A 17505-nucleotide genomic window follows, 5' to 3' on the forward strand; every position below is an offset into this window, starting at 1 on the left:
TTGATTGGTTCTATCATATTTTAATCAGAAACTACCTGAAATGATGGTGTGAACAGCATTTAGCAAGTCACATCCAAGAGCCTGAGAGAAAGTGCAGATTAAAAAAAAAAAAGTGATGATGTGAATAGAATTTAACAAGTCACATCCCAGAGCCTGAGAGAAGTTGCCCAAACAAAATGAAGAGGGCATTCACACACATTAGAGCTTGCACGGGGGAAGGTGCAGAGTCACCAGCAAACACCCCATCCCTTTAGTCCCTGCTAAAGGAAGGACACCTCCCTGAGTCCTGGCTTCCTGTCCTGCCCCACAGTGATGGCCTGACCACCCAGAGGGACTGTGCTCAGCTCCTTTTGCTGTTTCAGGAAGCAACTATAAGGGAAACAGTTTCATTTCAATGAATGAAGTCCTTATGATTACAACAGACTCAGGAGGGACCCCTGTCTTCCTGAAGGGCACCAGCTGCACCTGCCCTTCCACCCAGATGTGCAGATGGAAATTTCTCATGTCTTGTTATCTGGCTCAGATTTGAACGTTTTAACTGCCAATGCGTCAGACGGACTGTGAGATCTGCGAACCGTTTAATCTAACTACATCAGTTGTCAAAGCACAGGCTGAAGAGGAAGGAGAAGCTGACCCACCAATCCCCAGAACCCCAAACAAAAACATCTTTAAGGCATTAAGAGCCTGCTCTCTATCAGCCTCCCAGGGGAGGAGTGGTGGCTGGGATCAGAGTGCTGTCCCACTCTGTATGTAAATCTCCTCTTACAAAGGGCATAAAGCTCTGGAAGAGATTCCCACCTCACCTCCATGAGGCTATGGATGGACCTCCACTCTCCTGAATCTGTGGTCTAAAGGTACCTGACTACCAAACACTCCTCCGCTTCTCCCCATAGCTCCTCACCCTTGCCCCTTCCCAGGCACTGTCTGGCAACCAAGCCTTTGGGTTACAAAGATAGTCTGGCAACCCAGAAGGTAGCCTCAGTCCCAAAACACACTTTGTTTTTGGTCTCTAGAGATTTATTTTCTAGCTAACTCAACAATGCATTAAAGTGAAGATGAGTTCAAGTCTATCCAGCACATTCAGGAACTCTGTAACGGAAATTTATGCCACACAGTGTTCCTCCCACATATTTTTAAAAACTCATTCAGATTTTCAGTGTGTGGAACAGTTTGGAAAGGAAAAAAACATGCAAAAACAGAGATCTATTCAAGAAACTATTGCAGAAAATAGATCAAAGAGGATAATATTAATAACTTGAAGATGAGTAATGGTGGCACAGATAGAAATAGATGGATCTAGAAGATATTTAGTAAGTAAAGTCAACAGATCTCTTCAAGAAAATTAGAGATACCAAGGGAACATTTCATGCAAAGATGAGCTCAATAAAGGACAGAAACGGTATGGACTTAACACAAGCAGAAGATATTAAAAAGAGGTGGCAAGAATACACAGAAGAACTGTACAAAAAAGAGCTTCACGACCCAGATAATCACGATGGTGTGATCACTCACCTACAGCCAGACATCCTGGAATGTGAAGTCAAGTGGGCCTTAGGAAGCATCAATATAAACAAAGCTAGTGGAGGTGATGGAATTCCAGTTGAGCTATTTCAAATCCTGGAAGATGATGCTGTGAAAGTGCTGCACTCAATATGCCAGCAAATTTGGAAAACTCAGCAGTGGTCACAGGACTGGAAAAAGTCAGTTTTCATTCCAATCCCTAAGAAAGGCAATGCCAAAGAATGCTCAAAGTAACGCACAAATGCATTCATCTCACACGCTAGTAAAGTAATGCTCAAAATTCTCCAAGCCAGGCTTCAGCAATACATGAACTATGAACTTCCAGATGTTCAAGCTGGTTTTACAAAAAGCAGAGGAACCAGAGATCAAATTGCCAACATCCGATGGATCATCGAAAAAGCAAGAGAGTTCCAGAAAAACATGTACTTCTGTTTTATTGACTATGCCAAAGCCTTAGACTGTGTGGATCACAACAATCTGTGGAAAATTCTTCAAGAAATGGGAATACCAGACCACCTGACCTGCTTCTTGAGAAATCTGTATGCCGGTCAGGAAGCAACAGTTTGAACTGGACATGGAACAACAGACTGGTTCCAAATAGGAAAAGGAGTACGTCAAGGCTGTATATTGTCACCCTGCTTATTTAACTTAAGGTTAACTTAAAGGTCCATCTAGTCAAGGCTATGGTTTCACCAGTAGTCATGTATGGATGTGAGAGTTGGACTATAAAGAAAGCTAAGCACTGAAGAATTGATGCTTTTGAACTGTGGTATTGGAGAAGATTCTTGAGAGTCCCTAGCACTGCAAGGAGATCCAACCAGTCCATCCTAAAGGAAATCAGTCCTGGGTGTTCATTGGAAGGACTGATGCTAAAGCTGAAACTCCAATACTTTGGCCACCTGATGCGAAGAGCTAACTCATCTGAAAAGACCCTGAGGCTGGGAAAGATTGAGGGCAAGAGAAGGGGACGACAGAGGATGAGATGGTTGGGTGGCATCATCAACTCAATGGACATGAGTTTGAGTCGACTCCAGGAGTTGGTGATGCTTAGGGCTGCAGTCCATGGGGTTGCAAAGAATCGGACATGAAAAGCAGAGACATTACTTTGTCAACAAAGGTCCGTCTAGTTAAGGCTATGGTTTTTCCAGTGGTCATGTATGGATGTGAGAGTTGGACTATAAAGACAGCTGAGCACAGAAGAATTGATGCTTTTGAAGTGTGGTGTTAGAGAAGACTCTTGAGAGTCCCTTGGACTGCAAGGAGATCCAACCAGTCCATCCTAAAGGAGATCAGTCCTGGGTGTTCATTGGAAGGACTGATGTTGAAGCTGAAACTCCAATACTTTGGCCACCTGATGCGAAGAGCTGACTCACTGGAAAAGACCCTGATGCTGGGAAAGATTGGCAGGAGGAGAACTGGACGACAGAGGGTGAGATGGTTGGATGGCATCACCAACTCAATGGACATGAGTTTAGGTGGACTCCGGGAGTTGGTGATGGACAGGGAGGCCTGGCGTGCTGCGGTTCATGGGGTTGCAAAGAGTTGGACACGACTGAGCGACTGAATTGAATTGAGGGACTGAACTGAACTGAAAGTCAACAGAGTTTTAGATATCCAAAAAGAGATATCTAATGGGAAGTTTTTATAGAATTCAGTAGCTCTCAGGCTCTCCTATAGTTCGCAGGTGATTTGGGAAGTCTTAATTTTTAAAAATTGGTAACTGAGTTCCCCGAGATACATACCTGGGAGAAAGTGCAGAACGGGAAGAGATGAAGATCCTAGGACCCAGCTTCGAGGAATATCAACATTTTAAGACATGGAAGTAGAACAAGCAGCAGAGACTGAACAAAGATAAGCAAAAGACCCAAACGAGAGTGAGACTTTTGTTGAGGCTGAGAAACAAGCATTTCCAAAGGGAGGGACGAGTCAGCAAGTGTCCAGCGATGCAGAGGTCAAGAAAAACGAAAACTAGGCATTAGTTTTGGTGACACATTGGAAATTGGTGATCTTGGCGAGAGAGGCAGAGAATGATAAAGGCAAAGCCAGCGGATGCGAAGTAGAAGTAGAAAACGGACCGCGCTCTTTAAAGAAGTTTGATTATAAAGACATTAGCAGAGGAAGAACAGTGCAGGAGAAGGATTATTTTAAGTAGAAGAGAACTTGAGGACGTTTAAATGCCAACAGCAAGGAGCTGGAACAGGCAGAAGAAAAGGTAAAATAATAGGCTGGGTAGAAAGAAATCCATTCTACCGCTGGACAGATTCTCTTGGACTACTGATCCGTCTAACCGAATAGACATCCAGAATTCGGCGGTTAGAGTAGCTTCGGGCTTTAGGTCAAAGGTTTTTTCTACGCTAAAATCTTCCCTCCTTCACCTCCTCTCCTCTTTGGCTTGTCCCCTCAGTCTACTCCCCGGCCCCGCCTCCTTGCCTGGTCCCAGCCACGCCTTGTAATGAAAAATACCACCTTCTCTACGAATTCTTCCGGGTCGCCAGGCAGGGCCACTCCCAGCCTCAATCCGGCCCGCCCCACAACTGGAGCGTGCCTCCCGGAAAAACGCATGCGCAAAAGGCTATAGCGGCGTCCTAGAGAAGAGACACTCTAAATCTTGCGCAGGCGCGTTAGGTCGTGGTCGCGATGCGGGTTCTTGTGGGTGAGGGAGGGCGGGAAGGGGGTGGGCGCGGGAGGGGGCAGGTTTATAAAAAAAAGATACAGCCAGAAATTGAGGGCTTAGGAGACTGTTTCTGAGAGAGGGTACCGTCTCATGCACAGGCTACTTGGCCTTTGCCTCCAAGCCCTAGGGGCCGAATCTCCCTAAACCCTGTGTTTCACCCTGCAAGCATCGCGGGGAGGGGGCAAGAAGGAGGGGAGAAGTCTGAAGTCAGATGGGAGGGCACCAGAGAAGGGGGCTACATGCGAGGACGGAAGGCCCCCCCGGGCGGATAAACACCTCGTATTTTCTGATCAGGTGGCGGGACGGGCTTCATTGGGACAGCCCTAACCCAGCTGCTGAAGGCCAGGGGCCACGAAGTGACGTTGATCTCCCGAAAGCCAGGGCCAGATCGGATCACGTGGGTATGTCCATATTCTGGAGGCATGGAAAGAAGGCTTAGTTGGGTGGCTCCTAGCGAGGCCTCGAGGCCACTGTGTGCTTTCTCCCACAGGATGATCTCACGACGTCGGGGTTGCCCCGCTGCGATGCTGCAGTCAACCTGGCGGGAGAGAACATCCTCAACCCTCTCCGCAGGTCAGCTGGGCCCTGAAGCTGACATTCTTCAGAGCAGAGGGCCGATTCTGATGGGAACCTGTGAGCTGTGGAGATTGGGGCTGGCAGATGGAGAACTCAACCCATATTCCGAACTTCTCCTTCCCTCACCCTCTCTCCTCCACACTCACTTACCCTTCTTCCCAGTCGGTGGACCTTACTCCCCATTCAGGATGCCCCCAAGTACCTGTGCCTTTTCCCTCTACAGGAGAGGTGGACCGTTTCTCTAAGCCGCAATGAGGGCTTTACTAGGCGTGGATATAGATGGGCCCCAGGGAAAGAGGGAAGGAAGGGTATGTGCGTATATTTAGTGGTATTTTATTCCCCTCTGTGTTACTCCTATGACTGAGCATGCATGCACGCATGTTTCTCCTGCAGGTGGAATGCAGCCTTTCAAAAAGAAGTTCTCAGCAGCCGCCTGGAGACCACCCAAACGCTGGCTAGAGCCATAGCCAAGGCCCCACAACCCCCCCAGGCCTGGGTCTTAGTCACAGGTGTAGGTATGCCCCCCACGTCACCAGCCTTTAGACTAGCCAGGGAAAGGAGGGAGTACAGTGAGGGGTAGCTCAGGCTCCAGAGTGCTGGTCTTTTCCAGGCACAGGAACTACCTAGGCCCTCATTCCACGCACATTTTTTCTGACTTTTGTGTACTTTCACTGAGAAATGGGGACCTCAGAGAAAGTGAGAGGAGTGGCACTGCTCCCAGTGCCTGAGAAAGCTCCACCTACTCCCAGGCCCCTTATTTCTCACAGCACAGAGCTTTAGGAACAGAATTGTCAGTTTTTGTATTTTGCCTTTGGGACCAAATTTTATATATATATATATACACGTACATACACACACGTTTAGTTGCTTAGTTGTGTCCCACTCTTTGTAACCCCACAGACTGTAGCCTCCCAGGTTCCTCTATCCATGGGATTCTCCAGGCAAGAATACTGGAGTGGCCATTTCCTTCTCCAGGGCATCTTCCCGATCCAGGGATTGAACCCACGTCTCTTGCATTACAGGCAGATTCTTCACCAGTGAGCCACCAGGGTAGATATATATATATCTACACACACACGCACGCATACACTATATACACTACACATACATATACACTAGTCACTATTCTAAGTGCTTTGCCCATATTCCATATAATCCTCACAAGAAATCTATGTGATAGGTATTATTCCTATTTTAAAGATGTAAAAATTCTGCACAGACAGGTTATGTAATTTGCCTAAAGTGACAAATAATTTTGGAGCTGAGATTAAAACTCAGACAGCCTGGCACCGAAGTCTGTTCTTAGCTTCTGCACTCTAGCAGTCTCAGCTTAGCCCTCTAATGAAAGATAAGAATGACTCCAAGGCAGGAACGGGTCAGCTCATGGAGAAGTTGTAGGGGAAACTATCCACGGCTCTGACTACCCATGGAGAGACTCCCAAGGTGCCAAGGAGGGCGAGGTAAGGGAAGCCTTGACTGCAAAGGGCCAGATGGGACAAAGGACACCCAGGGCAGACCAGTGCTGTTCCTCCGGCAGCTTACTACCAGCCCAGCCTGACTGCGGAGTACGACGAGGACAGCCCAGGAGGGGATTTCGACTTTTTCTCCAACCTCGTAACCAAATGGGAAGCTGCAGCCAGGCTTCCTGGAGATTCTACACGCCAAGTGGTGGTGCGCTCCGGTGAGAACAAGGGGTCTGGGTATCAGACAGGGTTGGAATGTCTTCTCTGGACCAGGAGGGGGTGGGGTTAAGGGAAGCTGAGCTCACAGGAGATGCCACTTCTGGCTGACCTGCAGGTGGGTGGACAGGACAGCCCAAAGAGAGCCACAGCCCTCACCTGCCACAGAGCAGAGTTAGTATAGGTAAAGAGTGATGAAGGCAAAGTGGAGAGGAACAGTGGGGGTGCCTGGAGGTTGAGGGACCTCCGTGTACCATCCTTCTTGCCTGCTCTAGGGGTTGTGCTGGGTCGTGGAGGCGGTGCCATTGGTCATATGCTGTTGCCTTTCCGCCTGGGCCTGGGGGGCCCCATTGGCTCAGGCCACCAGTTCTTCCCCTGGATTCACATCAGAGACCTGGCGGGAATCCTGGCCCATGCCCTTGAAACAAGCCATGTCCAGGGGATCCTGAACGGAGTGGCTCCCGCCTCCTCCACTACCAATGCTGAGTTTGCCCGGGCCTTGGGCACAGCCCTGGGCCGCCCAGCCTTCATCCCTCTCCCCAGTGCTGTGGTACAAGCTGTCTTTGGACGAGAACGTGCCGTCATGCTGCTGGAGGGCCAGAAGGTGGTCCCACGGCGGACACTGGCTGCTGGCTACCAGTATTCTTTCCCAGAGCTGGGGGCTGCCTTGAAGGAAGTCATAGCCTAAACAGGGAGGCTCAAGGCAGGGCCTGAGGCCTGTTCCTCAGCAGGGGCTTGCTGGTGAGAGACTGCATAAGCTCGGGTTCTCCTCTAGTGACTGAAAACCATCCGGTTCTTAAGCCCCCTTTCTTGCTCACTGTCCCACTGCTCCATCTTATTTAACTGAGAGGTTTCCGCTATTTCAGGGTTACAGTCACATCAAGTTGGGACCTTAACTTCTTCAACTCCTCATAGATATATATCTCAGTTTGGTCTCCTTGCATGTCCTGTTCCTGCCCCATTTCTCCTCCTTGGTATTCAGAGAATGTTTTGCAGTTTAGGCAATAAAGACAAATTAATTGACTGGCTTCAGCTCATCTCTTTGTTCTAGATTCTCCTGAAATTTATTTCAAAGAATGTCATCCGAGATGACCCTTTCCTTTACGTGGAGTTTTGAAAATGGTAACAGGCAACATCTCCCTTCTTGGTCCCTTGACTGCCAAAAGAGCTGGCAACAAATTTGAGGCACAAGGTTATAACAAAGGCAGAGGCGAGAAGACAAGAAGAACGGTGATCCATTTCCGGTGGGCTGTGTGGTCACCCTGCAGACTTACTTGTTCACACAATGCTGTTAGGGTACCAGCAGAGGAAGAAACAGGCCAGAGTCTAGGACAGCCTCTGGTCTGTCACTGGACAGCAGTGAACTGATAAACAATCACACGCTGGCCCGTTCATCAAGCTGCAGCAGGACAAAGCTGTGCAAAGCTTAGGACTGTCGGTAGCCAAGGACCTGCCTCTCATCTCAGGCCACTTCAGTCAACCAGAGTCCCTAGCACAAAAGGGCAGATGTTACCTCAAGCCCACTGCACATCCACCAGCACTGAAAGTGAAAAGTACAAGGAACCTGTCAAAAACTACAAACTTGAACATTTTGGGGGAAAAACGTCCCAAGTATTCATCGAGGACCATCTCCCTCTATCAACCCTGATTTCTGCCATAGTTTGACTAGAAGTAATTCCCCCAGCTCCCAATTCAGACCATGTTAACCAATTTCTTTTCTTCTGAGGGGACTGTGGGTTATCTTTGAATCATTGTCACAGCCCCAACTAGTCTCTCCCCAGTACGACTGCCCCCAGCCCTGCTCAGTGTGTACCTCAGCCATGGGCAGGGGTGGCAACACTGGGACTCAAGGACCTCCTCCATCATCAGCCTCCACATGCTAGCTGCTGGTATGAGGATCTCAGGTGATTTCAACTCCCTTTATCACTCAGGCAGCAAAAGTCAGAGCCTAAACAGAGGGCCTCGTCTAGGGACTTGCTGCAGGGCTCAGACAGCACTGAACCCAGAGGCAGCTGTCCTACTTCTTTACCTGGTCTTGGACTCTAGGAAGTTGCCTGGCTCTGTACTGTTCCTGAGGGAATGACTGGCCTCAAAGGTAGAAGTAACAGAAGCATATTTAGGACTGCACTAAAGGAAGGACTGACTAGTACTGTCTATAGATGAACGTACTGCCTCGGAGCTCGTCGATTCCCTGGCACGGGAGGACTTCAGATACAATGACATGTAGGAACCAAGGTGGACAGAGAAAGTCCTGAGGTGACAGCAGTTGGTCCGACTCTGATTCTTCCATTTTTTGTTTTCCAGATTAGTTCCTCTAGGTACAAGCTCTATAAACCCTTCCCATCCGCATACACGCACACACAGAGCAGAAGTGGGATTCACTTTATGCGACATAGCTGTTCTGTAGAGAAAATGCTGGGGTCAGGTCACATGATCGTTGTCCTCACAGAACATGGCTTCATCAGTTTGGTGACTGCTCAGCGCTCGAGCAAGTGCGTTAACCAGAGACTGGGACTAGCCGACACATTCGTTCATCTGTAAACAAACACCTGGATGCAACAGGAGAGCTGCCGTTGAGAGGAACAAACCCTGAGAGTTTACTGGTAATGCAGTCACCCTAATTACCTGTTCTGTAAATGTGGATTGGGGGGGGAGGGTTGCCCAAAAGGGACGCAGCCATTACAGGGCACATTATACTGAGGATGCAGTGTTAAAATCCAGGGCACAGGCCCTGGGGACAGAGGACCCTCAGCTCTCTGAAAGTGAGGTTCTGGTTAAGAAGCCTGTGCAACCACAGACAGACACACCTGAGACTTGGTCCAAGTACCTTTCGTCCAAAGGGTTTTTCCTCCACGTTCTCATCTCTCCTCCCAACAGGCATTTTTACCCCCGACTTGTAGGCAAAAGTAAAGACCAAGATCAGTCAAGGTGACAGGCAGGCACAGCTGAGACCAGAAGCCAAGTCTCCCTCTGCCTTCTCCACCAGCTCGCTGCTGCCCCACTGTGACCCAGACCCCGGAACACTAGCCTTTCCAGGGGCCAGCATTCCCTTTGGTGCGCCCAGGAGCCCAGCCAGGCCTGGGAAGCGTCCCTGTCCTCTGGCCTTCAGAGCAGCAGCCACGAGGAGGAAAGGCTTAGCTTCCCAGCCACCTGTTCTCCGTTCCCCTCCCACCTACCCTAGCCTCTACCCCCAGCTCGGCGTGGAGGAGGGGCCAGCAGTCCCAGTCTCCGGAACCCACCCCTTGCAGCAGCCCCCACTCCCTACAGAAACCCTGCGAAAGGCAAGGTTGAGAAGTTAAGGCTGAGAAGAACCTCCTGAGAGCTGGTCGAGGTCCTGACTCAAGATGAGATCAGGTCACGTCATGGACCTGTCCCCAAAGTGCTCCACACCAGAGCATTCCTCACATACGAATGCTCTTCCTCAGAACTTCCCTGACACAAAGCACCAACTCAGGGGGAGACTGGGGCAGGGTGTGAGCAGCAGAGGGACCCTCACAGGATGAGCTGAACTGGGTGAGACGAGCTGAGCATGGGGGCAGCCACTCAGCCAGGTGAGGCTCAGAAGTTGAGACTAAGCAGGGCCTCAGAGAGCTGGTTGATGTCCCGGCAGTACGGCTCACGCTGCAGGATGAAGTCCACCTTGTGATCCTGGCCCCAAAACACCTCCAGCAGTTGGCGCCGGAGCCGCTCTGTCTCCCGCGTCTTCCGAATGCCGCCATTGCCTTTTTCCTCTTCTTTTCTCCCCTGCTGCTGATTACTGTGTTCTGTGACGCCCCTGGCAGACTGCTGAGGCTTAGAAGACCCCGGGGCCCTGGGAAGAAGCAGAGAGCAGAAAGCTGATAAGCATCCTAGAGTGAGCCTGAAGTTCTAGAAACTGACCACCGAGTGGCAGTATCAACTCACTTCTGAAGGGAAAATGGATGGTTCCTTTGGAACCGGATGGTGAATCCAGCTTTAGTCTAATAATTACTTTCTGTCCAGCAGAGGGCGTACTGAATGCAACCAGCTATGAGTAAAAGCAACCATTTACCAAATACAACACACTGATGAGGGAAAACAGGAAGCAGGAGCTTCCTTCCCAGCCAGAAGGGTCTGCGTCAGGATTCCTTGGGCCAAAGCCCAGGCAACCTGAACTACTATAGAATATAGCTGGCCTGGACTGAGTCATTTTCCACCGACTCTCCAGGCCTGCTAGGCCCCTGCAGAGCAAGAACAGGGCTGCCTAGGAGCTTGCAGGGCCTTACCTGACCGGTTTCTTCAGGAACTCATCCAGGGTGGGGCCGTTTCGCCCCAGGGGGTCATCCGGCACCATGAAGAGGTTTCCCACAAAGGTGAAAGGCAGCAGGCTGGATGGGCACAGAGAATGTGTCGTCACAGAGGAGCCCTTGCCCGCTACCCGGACAGCTAAGACCAACACCATCAGAAGCTGTTGGCTACCATCCTTCAAAGCAGTGTCAGCCCCTTCCCAGAGTCCTCACCCGGTGGCAGGGCACAGCTGGCTTAAGAGAAAGGTCTGAGTCTGTGCCCTGTTCTCAGGGGAGGGTTCCCTCACCGCTCTCTGATGATTGCCATCCACTTCTCAGACTCCTCTGCCAAGTCCCGGAACTGGTCGTTGGAGACAATGATCCCGTCAGTCTCTTCAGCCAGTTTCACCATGAACCTGTCTCGAAAACCACAGCAGCCATATTGGGATTCTCCAAGGTCCCAACCCCGGAGTGCGTTATCGACTCCTGTGACGCACTTCTAGTGATGGAGATCTGGCCCCTCACCTTGAACCAGCCACCAGATGACTGACTGGATATAGGCGCCATGGGTTAGAAAGGAAACAAAGATGAACCCTTTCATGGCCTCCCAAGAGCAACACGTCCAGTCACCACAACCCTCCACAACACTTTGTGTCTTGTCTGTATGAGACAGAAAGACCTGGCTCTGGCTCTGGCTTCTTCCCTGCTGCCCCTTGAATCAGTCACAGATCCCTCATGCGCCTCCCCTGAGGCCTTCCACTCCGCTTCCTTCATTTCCAGTCCTGCCAGTACCTGCACTACTTGGACAATGCAACTGAGGTACCACTGCATAGCCTCCCGATAAGGGGGTCTCCTGCCCCCAGCCATTTACCACCCTCCAGCCTCTCCTCCCCTGAGAGAACATGCTCTTCCCCTACACAAAAGTCTTCCAAACTTGCCCTTTATCTACCAAATGTTTCTACATCCCAGGCTTGGCAGCTACGGCCTAGCAACCAGCTCCAAGCCACTCTTACTGCCTTATCTCTCCCCATCCTCCCTAATGCACTCATAGCTCCTGCCAAAAACTAATGATCAGATTTCACCCTGTTCTTCGAACATGCCCTGCGCTCTCCGACTTTCATGTTTCTCAAACTGTTCCCTTTATTTCCTCCATCTGGAAGGAAACCAGACCTCACTGATGAGAGGAATCATAAGGGGAACGTCAAAAAAACATGCCTGGGCCCCATTTTAATAATTCTGATTCCACAGGACTGGGGTAGAACTCATGAGATAAGTCCTTAACAGGTTTAGAAACCAAGAGATCCAGTGCATCCGATATCCTTGTCAATCAACAAAAACTCTCAAATCCTTCCCTTCCCACAAGACCCCAGCCAGAAGGGAGATCCCTTTCCTCTTGGTTCTATACTGTTTGATTTACAGTTTCTTTGGGCTTTTTGAAGTCATGAATCCAGTCTTCCCTGATTCCTGCCTCCTTTGGCAGGCCAGACACCTAGTACCACACAGGCAGTCAGTATCTGAAACCAGTGTGGTATAGCCTTGGTCGTTCAGTCGTGTCCAGCTCTTTGTGACCCCATGGACTGTAGCCCGCCACACTCCCTGTCAATGGGATTCTCCCATCACGAATACTAGAGTGGGTAGCCATTCTCTTCTCCAGGGGATCTTCCTGACCCAGGAATGGAACTCTTGACCCCTACATTTCAGGCGATTCTTTACTGTCTGAGCCACCAGGGAAGCCCTAGTGTGGTATAGAGGGGACCATTAATCAGGATTCAGAATGACAGATGTCTGGCTCTGAGCTTCTGTCTGGGAAACAAACAGGTGACATTATAAATATATATGGTATCATATAACAAAAGGTATTTTCAAATTAAGGATAATTGTACTATCATCTCATTAGATCATATGTTGTTCCACAGTATTCAATAGGTTTGTGCTACATGCCACTGTAACTAGGCAAAATACAAAATTTATATTGTGGCTCTGCCTATCAGGACCTACACAACTGTAGACACGTGCCTTCAAAATGTATTACAAGTGACAACCTTCAGTTTTAATTCTGTGTCAATACTGGCATGTAAAGAAGGTTCTGTATTCCAGATAACGTGTGAAATCTAGGCATAAAACAGAACTGCATTGGGAGAACATGAATTGTCGGTTTTGTAGAATACCATTTACCTGTTAGGGAGTAAAAGCTAAATATTTGAAAAAACAAAATATATAATCAGTACAGCTTGGGAACTCTTTTTTAATTTAAAACTGAGAATCCTAGAGAATAAAGAACTTATCACTGTAATTTTTTCAAATTGGTTAATTAGCTTTTAAAATCCACCCATGGGACTTCCCTGGTGGTCCAGTGGTTAAGAATACACCAGCCAATGCAGGGAATGAGGCTTCAGTCCCTGGTTGGGGGAACTAAGACCCCACATGACACAACAAAGATCCAATGCAGCCAAAGGCAGGGAGAAAAGCCTATTAAAAAATAATAAGTGAGATCCACCTGTCTCCCACAGTGTGTGCACCAGGGAGGAAATGTGTCTTGTGTTCCTCAATTAAACCATCTAGCAGCTTTACGTTCTCGTTCTTCCTTTGCCACGTCATAGCCTTTGCCAAGAGAATTAACTACTCCGACCCTCTGTCTCCATTTCTGTACAATGGAGATAAGACGCGCTGCCACACTTGACTGAGTCTGTGAAAAACTAAAGAATATCACTGTCCTCCAGCAGAGCACCTTGAGTGAGGAAAGCACATACCTTAGCTTCTTTTGATATTCACAAGGAGGACAATGAATGGAAGAGGAACTTGAGACAAAGAGGTTAATCCACTAAGAGAACCCACAATGACTATGCGACTTGAGGCTCAAATTCAGGCCTTCAAATTCTAAGACCATTGATCTTTCACTTATCTTTTTTTAAATACCATGTTTTGTACAGCTGTATTATGCATGGAATCCATTCTTTGTATCATTATTTGGATCATTTACTCTGGTTTTCCCAGAAGGTTGGAGAATTTCTCTATGTGTTTGGACATCTAGGTTGTAAGAGGCATTTGTCAGCTAGCTATTCATATCACCAGCTTTCCCATGCTTCCATTAAACCAGTGTTTTCTAGATGGTAAGGCACTATTAATATAAACACGAAGCATCCTTTAGTTTGATCAGTGAAAAAGTGAAGGATGAAACAGAGTTGTTCACCATCCATCTCATCCTGTCTGCAGGGCCGGTTTACCTCCCCAATCATAGGGGCACATGGAGAAGTGGCCCTTTTTCCACGACTCAAGTCTTAGTGTGAAGGGGCCAGAGCTTCTGTCTCCCCCTCAGTCTCCCACCAGGCTCCCTGAATGTCAAGTCTGTGGACAAGAGAGAAGCAAGTACCTGTCGTCATAGGAGGAGATCCTCTTGCCATCTAAGACCCGGGAGGGTGTGAGGGAGAGCAGGCTGAGGGAATACAGCTTGTGCAGGAAGTGACCCTCTGGAGAAACAGAGGAGCACAATGGGGTTATCCCTGAGGTGAACACGGGGTCCATCCCCAGACACAAGAGACCAGGCCCAACTCACCTCTGACCTTGGAGTCCTTACTGAAACGCCACTGAGGCACAAAAACAGTTATGTCGCGGTGGCCTCGGTCCCAGAAGTACTGCACGGCAATGGCGATGCCCCGGCTGGAGAAGTAGTGCTGGAGGCCGTGCCTGCAGTGGGAAGGGGTCAGCACTCAAGGGCCCTGGAGTGGAGACCTGGCAGCCTGGCTGGACTGCCCTCTGCTTGGCACATGTCCCCAAGGTGAACACAACTGCCCATCTCTACCTCATCCCCTCCCTGGGACCCTCAGCCCCACCAGATACTCACACCATGGCCACGTTGCTGCCATCGATGACGATATGGCGGAGGTCTGGCTTGCCTGGCACGTTAGCAAGGCACAGGGTGAAAGGGTCTTGGAGAGCCTCCTGGAAACGCTGTGTGCCAGTCACCAAGTTGCCCCCCCGGGTGCCTCGTTTCCATGGAGACCCTCGGCCTCGAGCCACAACCAGCTGCTTGTCTGCTCGGTCTCCCCTGTCCCCTCGGTCTCCACAGTGCCACGGGGGTTCAGGAGCAGGTGGGGGGCTGGGCACTCTTGGAGGTGAGGCTTCCCCATTATGGAGCCGCTGGAGGAGGGAGGCTCCCCGGAGCTGAGATGCCCTCTGATAGGGGCCCTGGGTACTAGGGGGCTGGCCCTGGACCCCGAGCCTTCCTCTTTCCTGGGGCACTCCCTCCTTCCCCAGGGCCTTCCCTTTCGGAGGCCCTGCCTGCCCGGCCTCTCCTCCTCCCGAGGCCTCTCCTCCTCCCGACTGTGGCCTGAAGGCCACTTGTCTCTCCCAGGCCTCTTCCCCGGGCCACTCCTTCCACCCCAAATCCATCTCCCTGGCACCACCCTGCTTTGTTCCCTCCTTCTCCACGGCATGTCTCTCTCCCCTTGACTCTTGCCACCCTGTAGGTCCTGTGTCCAAAGACACTCCACCGTCACCCAGGGGAGTCCTGACTCCCTGCTGCTGAGCGCCCAACGGACCTGGGCCCCCCCAACCCCAGGACGGGAATGCTTGGGGCCCCTGCCCCCGGGATGCCTCCTGCACCAGGCTCAGCAGCTCCTCCTGGACGGCCTGGGGCAGCTGCAGCAGGGCCTCTGTGTGGGCATCCCCCCGGGCCTGCAGCAGGGCAGAGAACTCCCTCAGCACTCCAGCACACTGAGAGGCTCCAGGGGATGGCCCCAGACGAAAGTCCCAGCTCAGCCGCTCCACCAGCTCCTCCACTCGACTCTGGACCATGACGAAGGCCTCAGTCAGGCCACTGACCATCAGCGAGCCGGGCACTCCAGGCACCAAGTGGGCAGATGTGCTCCAAGTCAGGCAATCAAGGAAGAAGCCCTGGGCTCCCAGAAAGATGCAGTGCAGTTTGGGTGGGTAGTGGATTTCATTCTGTAGCTCCGGGCTACAGAGACCCTTCAGGTACTCCTGGGGGAAAAGGGAGGGTAGGGAGGTAGGAAGAAAAAGGAGATTGCTGGAGTCTTAAGTGGTCCGATAGCCCCTTCAGGCCCACTGCTGTCTCCTGAGCTCCAGGATGCCTGGGCAGAGAAATAGAGCCCTATAGATCCTGAAAAAGGTGGGGATTAAAAGAGGCTGGAGAAACTCACTCCTTTCCCTTTTCAGTTGACAACCTGTGGCTGAATTTCCATTTAGAACTCGACTCAACTTAAGATATTGTTGTTAAGTAATTGGTTAAAAGGCTGTCTCTTCTAAACATTTATGTGTATGTATGCTGCATATTTCCATCATAACGATCATCAACACTAACTTTTACAGAGCTCATGCGTTACGCCTTACGTGCTTTATCTCACTCACAGTAAGTTCAGTGAGGTGGATACTGTTATTATTCATACTTTAAAGATAAGGAAACTGAAACTAGGACTATAAGGATAGTATTCAGTGGCGGTGCCTTACTGGAAGCCCTGACTAACTCCAAAGGAAGCAGTGTGGGCTTCCACCACTCAGTGAATTCCTTGGTGGGGCCTGCTTGCCCAACCAGATTATCTCTGTTCTCCCCAAGAGTACAAACTGATTCAACCTGAATCACTTATTTCCAAACCCTGGCAGAACCTGGGTCATTACAGCGGAAATGAAACCAAAACTCTGTACAGAGAAGGTGCAAGTTCGTCAAAGCTCAGAGCCAGTGAGACAAGCAAGAAGTGAAGATCTTCCCCAGCCCCTCCTCTCTCCTGCCTCCTCGGGGGAGGGTCATCGTTTCCCCGGACGGGTCAAGGAGAGGCATTCACCTTGGCTCTGCTGGCGTTCTCTTTGGGGCCCTCCAGCTGCAGCCAGATGTGAGGGTTCTCAGGACAGTCCTTCGGAAGGACGCTCATCCCCACCCTGAAGATGCGCTCCACGCGGGGCAGCTGCTCCCGCACCTTGTCCTCGGCCTCCGCAGACACCGCAAAGCGGTCAGGGGACGGGGAGCCGGCCCCCCAGGTAGGCATGGCTGCTTGGCCGCCCGACCCTGGGAAGAGGGAAAGCAGCTCAGAGCCTTGATGTCCCCTCAGCCCAAATCTTGGTCTCCTAACCTAACCAGCTATCAACAGGTCGCACCTAGTTATGAAACCTGTAAACAACCCAGGAGGTAACCAGAACTTCAGTCCAGTTGGAATAGGGAGGGAATGTCAGATTATCTGGACACGGGGGCCTTCTCCCCGGAGACGAAGTCACGGATAAACAAGGCTGTCTATCTGGGATGGCCGTATGGCCTTTGGAAAATGACGACCACAGCCCTGAGCAGGAACGGGGAGGAGGATCCAGCTGGGTCTGGAGGCCAGAAGGAGTGGACAGGTGACGAAAGAGTCCCTCTCCTCCGGGTCTCTGCAACCTCCGGGTCCAAGACGGCCTCTTAGAGATGAATCCTCACCAGGGCTTGAACTGGGTTCTCCTCTGGGGTCCCTCGTCGGCCATTTCCAAGGTTCTGGCCACTCCCACCCCTCCCCCTCCCCCTGCTGCCCCCCTCGGTCGCGCCACGCGCCCCACGCTGGGCCGAGGGGCCGAGCCGGGCCCCGCCCACAGCCGCTGGCGGCTGCCGCCCCCCGCCTGCGCTCGGCACTGCGCCCTCTGGCTCCCGCAGCCCGGGCGCGGGGGAGAGCGCGCCTACCCGCCTCGCCGCCCGCTGCGGCCTCGGTCCCGCCGGCGCCGCTCGGTGCCCGCCGGCCCCAGCTTCGCCCGCGCCCCCGGCCCAGGGAAGAAGGGCGGGGGGCCCGAGTCGGGGCGGGCCTTTCCGATTCCTCACCCAACGGGGACCTCTCTT

General features: G+C 51.1%; 2 protein-coding genes and 1 long non-coding RNA gene across 8 annotated transcripts in view; 1 reads left to right on the forward strand and 2 right to left on the reverse strand.

Annotated features, from left to right (window-relative positions):
• Positions 1 to 3933, reverse strand: part of LOC104973073 (uncharacterized) — a 29296-nt gene extending 25363 nt beyond the window's left edge. Inside the window, exons 1-2 of one of the 3 annotated variants that reach the window (XR_009496149.1) lie at positions 3264 to 3933; positions 1513 to 1720 (exon numbers count right to left, since the gene is read on the reverse strand). This is a non-coding gene — a long non-coding RNA (uncharacterized lncRNA). Of the gene's footprint in view, positions 1 to 1512 lie in introns of all 3 variants that reach the window. The other 2 variants (XR_001501122.3, XR_009496148.1) reach the window with 2 other exon arrangements.
• A 154-nt stretch (positions 3934 to 4087) lies between these two features.
• SDR39U1 (short chain dehydrogenase/reductase family 39U member 1) lies at positions 4088 to 7474 on the forward strand. 3 transcript variants are annotated; one of them, NM_001075812.2, is given in 6 exon segments: positions 4088 to 4174; positions 4490 to 4596; positions 4686 to 4768; positions 5165 to 5286; positions 6309 to 6452; positions 6726 to 7474. In NM_001075812.2, coding segments are annotated over 6 exon segments (885 nt in total). In that variant the 5' UTR covers positions 4088 to 4158; the 3' UTR covers positions 7139 to 7474.
• Positions 7475 to 8817: 1343 nt separating this feature from the next.
• KHNYN (KH and NYN domain containing) lies at positions 8818 to 17476 on the reverse strand. Of its 2 annotated transcripts, none has more exons than NM_001102551.1 (8): positions 17353 to 17476; positions 16493 to 16713; positions 14536 to 15674; positions 14248 to 14378; positions 14065 to 14161; positions 11003 to 11110; positions 10695 to 10796; positions 8818 to 10261 (listed from the first exon to the last, which is right to left on the reverse strand). In NM_001102551.1, exons 2-8 carry the CDS (start codon positions 16691 to 16693, stop codon positions 10009 to 10011), a joined length of 2031 nt encoding a protein of 676 aa, NP_001096021.1. In that variant the 5' UTR covers positions 16694 to 16713; positions 17353 to 17476; the 3' UTR covers positions 8818 to 10008. The 2 variants fall into 2 exon arrangements, with proteins under 2 accessions (NP_001096021.1, XP_005211304.1); XM_005211247.5 differs by lacking the exon at positions 17353 to 17476 and adding an exon at positions 17116 to 17171.
• Between the last annotated feature and the right edge of the window lie 29 nt (positions 17477 to 17505).

The sequence above is a fragment of the Bos taurus genome, chromosome 10, assembly GCF_002263795.3.
Source record: "Bos taurus isolate L1 Dominette 01449 registration number 42190680 breed Hereford chromosome 10, ARS-UCD2.0, whole genome shotgun sequence".
In the NCBI taxonomy this organism is placed as follows: domain Eukaryota; kingdom Metazoa; phylum Chordata; class Mammalia; order Artiodactyla; family Bovidae; genus Bos; species Bos taurus.